Below are 7,363 nucleotides of genomic sequence, written 5' to 3'. Positions count from 1 at the left end.
ATCTTTTACTAAGAATTGAATGCTTTCCCAAAATAAGTTTACGACCCAAACACCATTTCTTAGCTCATTTTCCTCAATCGATTGAAGACTTTGGTCCACTAAAATATGTTTCAACTTTGCGATCAGAAAGCAAACACAGTTTTTTTAAACGTCATGTAAGGCAGCTTAAAAATGTAAAAAATGTTACCAAAAGCTTATCAGAAAAGCATCAATTAGGTGATTTTTTACACAAAATTAAAGAACCTTTCATTATTATTAATAATGGAGAAGAATATTCTTCCGAAAAGTATAAAATTTTGTCCCCAATTGTTGAAAAGAGTAAGGAATTTCATTACGTAGCAACAAATGTTTTCTTCAGAGGAATTAAGTATAAACAAAATGACAGCATAATTGTTGGTAAAAGTGCATACGGGAATTATGTAATTTGTCAAATCGAGTTTATTCTTGTAAACGACGAATTTAATAACATGCACTTTGTTGGTACATATTGCGAATTAATAGAAAATACAGACCTAGGTGTTTTTGAGATAGTAAAAGAGGATTTAGAATTTAATACTTGTAAAGAATTGAGAATTTTTCCTTTCTCATCATTGCTTTCTCCTGATCCTTTGCTCAAATTCTTTTTAAAATCCTTTCCTGTTTTTCTTTTAAAATATGAACCCTTCAATACGGACCTTTAAGTGAGTGAAATGTATACAAAAATTTTATTGTTTTAATTTAAAAATAGTAAATAAATTTTGGTAATATGTTTTTTATATATTAAGTGACTTTATTACGTTTCAGATGCCAAAAGTCTTCAAAGTATGGAGTCATAACTGTTTGAGCAAAAAAGCAGTCTGCCTTGACACACAAGAAAATTGCATGGTAATGCTACTATCTAAAGGAAGCAAATCTTTAAATATTTGTGGGAAAAAAATTGTTCTTGCTACTGATGGTACGGAAATAGAGGACGATGAAACATTAGAAGCTTGCCGGGATGACGGTGAACAATTCATGATTTTGCAGGATAATGAAATTTGGATGTCTCCGACAAAACTTGTTTCTTCAATAAACAAGGAAGTAAGAATTAATTATAAGAATTAATTATAAAAAAAAGGGAAAAAGTAGATGGAGGTAATTGTACAGTTTATTTATCATTAGAATTTTAAAGGGAAATTAACCGAATTTAAAGCTAAATAAATATCGGTTAAAATTATAAGATAAAGAAAATGTTTACAACCCTGAATGAGCTTTATAAAAATCTAGTATTTAAGCTATAGATATAAACTTATAGATTATACCTTAGTGTGTGTAAATTTATTATTTGTAATCTAAACAACCTATATTTACTATATATATGGGTAATAATTATTACAACTTTAAAGCTTAACTTTGTATATAATTAATGGAAATTGTACTTATTACGAAGCATTTAAACAATTACAGAACTTATTCACAACACTAATTTAAAATGGAACATAAAGAAATTAAAATAATTAATTGGAATGCACATAGCATTACCAATAAAAAATTGGAACTAGAACAATTAATACACTACACACAACCTCATATTATCTGTATTACAGAGACTTGGTTGCGACCTAATCAGTCATTTAATGTTCATGGATATTATGTACACAGGAAGGATAGATTGGTCGGAAGAGGAGGGGGGGTTGCCGTGCTTGTTGAAAACAGTATGGTAACTTCGGCCTTAGAGATTTCTCTGTCCGATCCTAGGGATATACAGGAATCAGAATATATGGGAATTAATATCCATTCTTTATCTGGCATTCTTGAGCTTGTCGTAGTTTATTCTCCATTAAATTCAAATCCAGAAACCGAAACTTGGCAAGAACTGTTTACTAAAACTCAGAATAATAATACTAGTAGAATTGTTTGTGGGGATTTTAACGCATATTCATATAGCTGGGGGTGCATGCACATGAATTCCAAGGGTAACCATATAACCGATGCGCTGGAACTCTGTAACATGATTCCTATTAATGATAAACATTCAACTTATATACCGAAATTTGGCGAAAATGCAAATAATTTGGATTTAATCTTTACTCCTACTTCTTTAAGCGATAAAACTAAATATAAAATCTTAGACTCATCCTTTGGTTCAGATCACATTCCGATTATGTTGGAGTATATAATCAAACCCAATAATGTTACCAACAATTCTACTAGGATTAATACTCGTAATGTTAACTCGGTGGTATTTCGGGAAAAATTAGAAACCCTCACTTTGGAGTTAAATGAGGCACGTATGGAGATGCTTCCGGGTCCTTTCTCAGAATGTTTTATCAACAGAATATTGAAAGATCTTCAGGAGAGTGGTGCACATTACCCTGCGGATTACAAAGGTAAAAGAAAGTTTGTAACGGTTCGTTTCTATTCTTGATCCTTATGGGAAGGAAATTATGATCAGGATAACCCGGGGTAAAGAATGACGCAGATGATTAATAAAAATATTCTTGTTTTTATTGGATAATCTTCTTAGCGACGATCCTGGTACTTATAAAATAAACTTAGGACAATAATTTTGATAAATCACTTAATTAGAGTTCATCTCGGTGAGTGAGTAATCAAGTAGAATGTTCGATATGCACGTAGGTAAGTTATAGTATTTCGCATTCACAGGTAAGTTCATCAACTAACTAAAATCTTTTATTTCAGGTTGTTTTTTAGTAATGAAAATTAAATTTGGAATTTTTAATTTAAAAAACAAGTTAATTAACTAAACTTGGAATCGCGTGTGGTAAGTCGCGTGTGGTAAGTCCCTGCTTTCTTCCAGGTAGATCACTGCGTAAAAAATAAAATAAAACTAACTAAACTTTCGATTGTTTCAGGTAAATCGCGGAGCGGAGATTTAGTCTTTCAACGAATGGATTCACTACGCGTGAAGTGGAGAAAAGGTGAGTATCTAAGTCCCTGCTCTTTTCCAGGTAAGTCACCATGTAAAAAATAAAATATAACTAACTAAACTTTCAATTGTCTCAGGTAAATCGCGGAATGAATATTCGATTTTTAAATAGGTAAGTTCGTTACGCGGAAGATGGATAGAATCTAAGTAGCGAGCCAATTATGGCAAAGATCACGAAAATTTGGGCTTGGGATAGCGCTCGCAAGAATGAGCCACAGTTGGTGTGATACGCGCTGTAGGTATGGCCCTGAGATTTACCGACGTATGATTTCTCGATGTGATTTATCGTTTCAACGGGATACGTATCGACGGCAGCAAGGGACGCGATCCTCGGGAGTTTCTTCTTCATCGACGGTCGCGTATAATCATGCACATGGGAAAACACTCGGGAGTTAGACGTTTTCTTCTCGCGGATTCTCACGCTAATATAAAAAAAGCACTCGCGGTTCGTAGCACTCGCGCACTAATTAAGAATTTCGATCGCGGTTAGGGTCAACTCGCGGATTACACTTGAGGAATGGCGGCCGAGGTGGCGCTCACCATGGTAAGTAGGATTTCTTCCCAACAGCCGAGATGGCGTTCGCTGAGAGTGGATCGATAGGATGCTAGACTAGGTCCTTTACCGAATTTTGTGAGCAACTTAATTTTAATAAGGGTATGTCTAACATTTGGCGAACGGTTAAGGGAATGATCTCCAAATCAGGAATAATCACTAATAACGTTCACACCTATGAAGAGACAGAAGAGATTATAACAATGAGAGATAACTTAATTAAAGAACATATTCCTCCTCGCGCTCACACCCTTATTGAAGTCAATGATTTGGACAACCTGATGAACAATGGATTCAACAAGTATGAGTTTGAGTCTGCTAAGATTTATACCCAATCTGGAGGTGGCTATAGACCGATATCTCTTACTTCCTGCATGGCTAAACTTTTTGAAAGAATAGTTCAAAGGAGGCTGGAGTATCTTTCTGAGGCTGAAGAGTGGATACCTAACTTCCAGTTTGGTTTCAGACGGGGCAGGTCCGCGATGGATGCAGCATCACTTCTGGTCAGTAACATCTACAGAGCTTTTGGTAGGGGAGAGTATGTTGTTGCTTTGGCCTTGGACATTAAAGGGGCGTTCAGCTCAGTTAAGACCGAAGCTATCATTCAACAGCTACTAGAGTTAAAGGCTACAACTCGCATTATCAATTTTATCAGTTTTTTAATATCGGAAAAATATATATATATTTCTTTCTTTCTTTCCTTTTATTCCTCTTTAAGGATAGCACTTGGAGTCATGAAAACTACCCCTATCTAAATTATACTATCAGAGGCAGGATTTTCAGACTTAAACTTGAATAGGGCAGAAAAGGCTCATCAATTTATTGTGAGAAATTTACAATGGACTAAAAACCCATTAATTCAAAACCTTACAGACACTTTCATAGAACTAAACACATTCAAAAATAAACTTAAAATAGAGAAATTGGGATTACTGTCGGCATTTGAATCGATGGAGGGAATGAGGGAGGTTATGCTAACATCCCTCAATCCTTCATATTTCGATTTACCTTGGCCGCTGATTTGTGATCAACTTAACACAAATACTTCATATGGACTAGATATTAAAGAGGCGCAATGTCCAACTCAAAAACTTGAAAATATCTTACATTCTAAATATCCAAATAAAACACTGGTATATACAGATGCGTCCTCTAACTCTTCGACAAATAGGTCAGCCATTGCATTTCATATTCCTTCGAAGAGCATTGATTATGGAGTAAGAACCTCCAATCTTCACTCTACTCTATCTCTTGAAAATCTAGCCATTATTACCGCAATACAACACTCTTATACATTTGACATTAGGGACATTTTAATAATCTCTGATTCTAAATCTGCTTTAAATTTGATCTCCAAACCCATTCTGTATAATTCTAAAACCCCTTTATTCACTAAGCTGATAATTGAATTAACGGAAAAATACAGAAGCAAGGGCCTGGGAGAGGTGGAGTTCCTCTGGATTCCGGCTCATGTTGGAATCCCGGGGAACGAAACGGCTGATAGGCTCGCAAAAATCGCGACAGAATTCCCTACCTCCATGAGAAATCATTTGGTATTTGATGATGTTAAAAAAATTATCAGAGATGATTGTTTCTCTTTTACTTTTGCCGGGTACAATACTTGAAATCAAAAGATTTTTCAATCAAAATAGAATTGCAATTTGATCCATAAAGTAGTTTGTATATATGAGAACATAAAGATACAAGAGAAAAAAAAAATTTTTGATATATAGTTCCTTAATAATTCAATTTAATTATTTTTAGTACTATTTATGGATTTCCTAAAAATATGATGTCCTGAAACCAAACCAATACTAATACCTTCCTACTTGCCTTCACCACAAGAAATTTTCATAAATAAGAGTGGAAAGTGGAAGTAGGAAGTGAGAGTGGAAGGTGTGAAGTGAGAGTGGAAAGTGGAAGGTAGGAGTGGGAGTGGGAAGTAAGAGTGAATTAAAAATAATCTGAATTGTACATTTAGAAAATTTTGTAAAGCATTTAATACAATTTTTAATTGTATACAATTAATTTTTAATTCAATAGAATTCACTATTTCTCTTCTCATCGTAAACATTTTTCAACAAACAAGGCCGACGAAATTCATTGCCATATTCGTGGAACCATTTATTTGCGACTAGAAAATAAAATTTTTTTTTGTAAATTAAAAATTATTTTCATTTGAGTACAAAACACTTTTTTTTTAAACATGGAGACATATGACAACCATCACAATAATTAGGTGAATAAAATTAAATTAAATATACCCCATTTTACTCTAGAAACAACACGACATCCTGCATGCACTGTATAATAGTCTAAGTCTCCATTCGGTGAAGTATTGAACCAGAAAACAGCATTTCCTTTTTTTGGTGTCAAACTAATATTCAGATGAGTGAAAATTGTTTTGCCACCTTCTTGAACATCGTTTAACTAAAAAATTGTTTTAAATATTAAATATTAAAATTTTAAAACGTCTAAATACTAATTTGCTTGGAACTGCCTTTAATGCCAAAAAAATCTAAAAATGAAACTAAATTTTTTTAATTAATTCCCACTTACGTAAAACATTAGTGTTCCAATTCGATTTCCAAGACCAACAGTCGGAAATGGATTATCCTGGAAAAAACATAGCTTACAAAAATTGAAAGTCAATAATTTCAGAAAAAGTTATTATCTCAAGGGCAGACCCTGTTGTTGCTAAAATCAGTGTGCTCATTAAAGTATCCTCCTGGTTTATAATATGCAATTTGTAGAGTATCCGAAGCATCAATATTCAAATTTGTTAAATGTCCTGCTCGTTTGTTTATAGACTTAACTTTTGGATAATAGTCTTCATAAAGCCAAGCACTTTCAGAAATTCGTTCTTTTGATGATTGTATTTCTTTTTTACTTGTGAAAATTGTAGATGGTGCCAACTTAACAACAGGAAGAAAACAATGTTTTCAAAAAAGAAAGGGAATTAAAACTTACTTTTTCTGATACATTCACATTTACACTAGTAAATAAAATAATAAAATTAGAACATTTATAAATATAATAATAAAATAGGAACATACGACGGGATAAGCCTCTTCTTGGAGCATTTCTATTTCTTTATCGGTAAGAACATTGTGATAGATTACAATTAAAGGATCCAAATACACATCTTCCTGTTTGAATGGTGCTATTTTCAGAAATGGATTTCCATGATCAACGAATCGACATCTTAAATGCTTTTCAATAACTGGAGATAGTGAAATCGACCCATTGCATAATTTTAATGCCGAGTTTTCAAAAATTTCATAATCCATAGGAGGACTTTTTGACACTAAAGATTTTACTTTATGCGGGCCAAGTTTGTTCGTGCTCTCTGTCACATAATCCTCAATTAGGTGCCACAAATATTCTAATTTTTTTAGAAAATTTACATTAAAGAAGAATTCACGATTTTCATTAATCGATGTTATTAACCCTATTGTAAATATCAGTGATAAAATTTTCATTATCATAAAGGTGTTGTATTAAAATATTTATTACTTAGTGTATTTTTTTAAAGTACAAAATTAATAAATAATTTACTTTACAAAACTATTACAAGTTTAGTATAGAAGAAAGATTATTTAGTTTTATAATGCTTTTTGAAATACTACTTGTTTAAATATTAGTTTTAGTTTAAAAGTAACCAAAAATTACTGATGTATAGAAATCGAAATGAAATTTTTAAAAAAATTTAAAGTGCGTAATGTTAAATAGAAAACGAACTTGTGTTGATAACTGTTTCTACGAAATGGAAAGATGTAATTAAAGTATAGCTCTGAGGTGACAGCTTAAATTTTCATGTAATTAGTAGATAAAGTTCATGTCAGAAAGAAACTAAAATATATTATTTATACTGAGTCAATTCATATAGGAAACGAATCCAA

General features: G+C 32.5%; 1 protein-coding gene across 1 annotated transcript; it reads right to left on the bottom strand.

Moving 5' to 3' along the window:
* Positions 1-5,433: 5,433 nt before the first annotated feature.
* LOC122498839 (prolyl 4-hydroxylase subunit alpha-2-like) lies at positions 5,434-6,935 on the bottom strand. Its single transcript, XM_043606802.1, has 5 exons — positions 6,518-6,935; positions 6,149-6,376; positions 6,021-6,077; positions 5,726-5,891; positions 5,434-5,595 (listed from the first exon to the last, which is right to left on the bottom strand). The coding sequence occupies exons 1-5, from the start codon at positions 6,749-6,751 to the stop codon at positions 5,498-5,500; spliced, it is 783 nt and encodes a 260-aa protein (XP_043462737.1). The 5' UTR covers positions 6,752-6,935; the 3' UTR covers positions 5,434-5,497.
* Between the last annotated feature and the right edge of the window lie 428 nt (positions 6,936-7,363).

The sequence above is a fragment of the Leptopilina heterotoma genome, unplaced genomic scaffold, assembly GCF_015476425.1.
Source record: "Leptopilina heterotoma isolate Lh14 unplaced genomic scaffold, ASM1547642v1 Lhet_160, whole genome shotgun sequence".
NCBI lineage: Eukaryota > Metazoa > Arthropoda > Insecta > Hymenoptera > Figitidae > Leptopilina > Leptopilina heterotoma.
The sequence above is the reverse complement of the archived record's forward strand: the minus strand, read 5'-3'. Positions and strand labels throughout refer to the sequence as shown.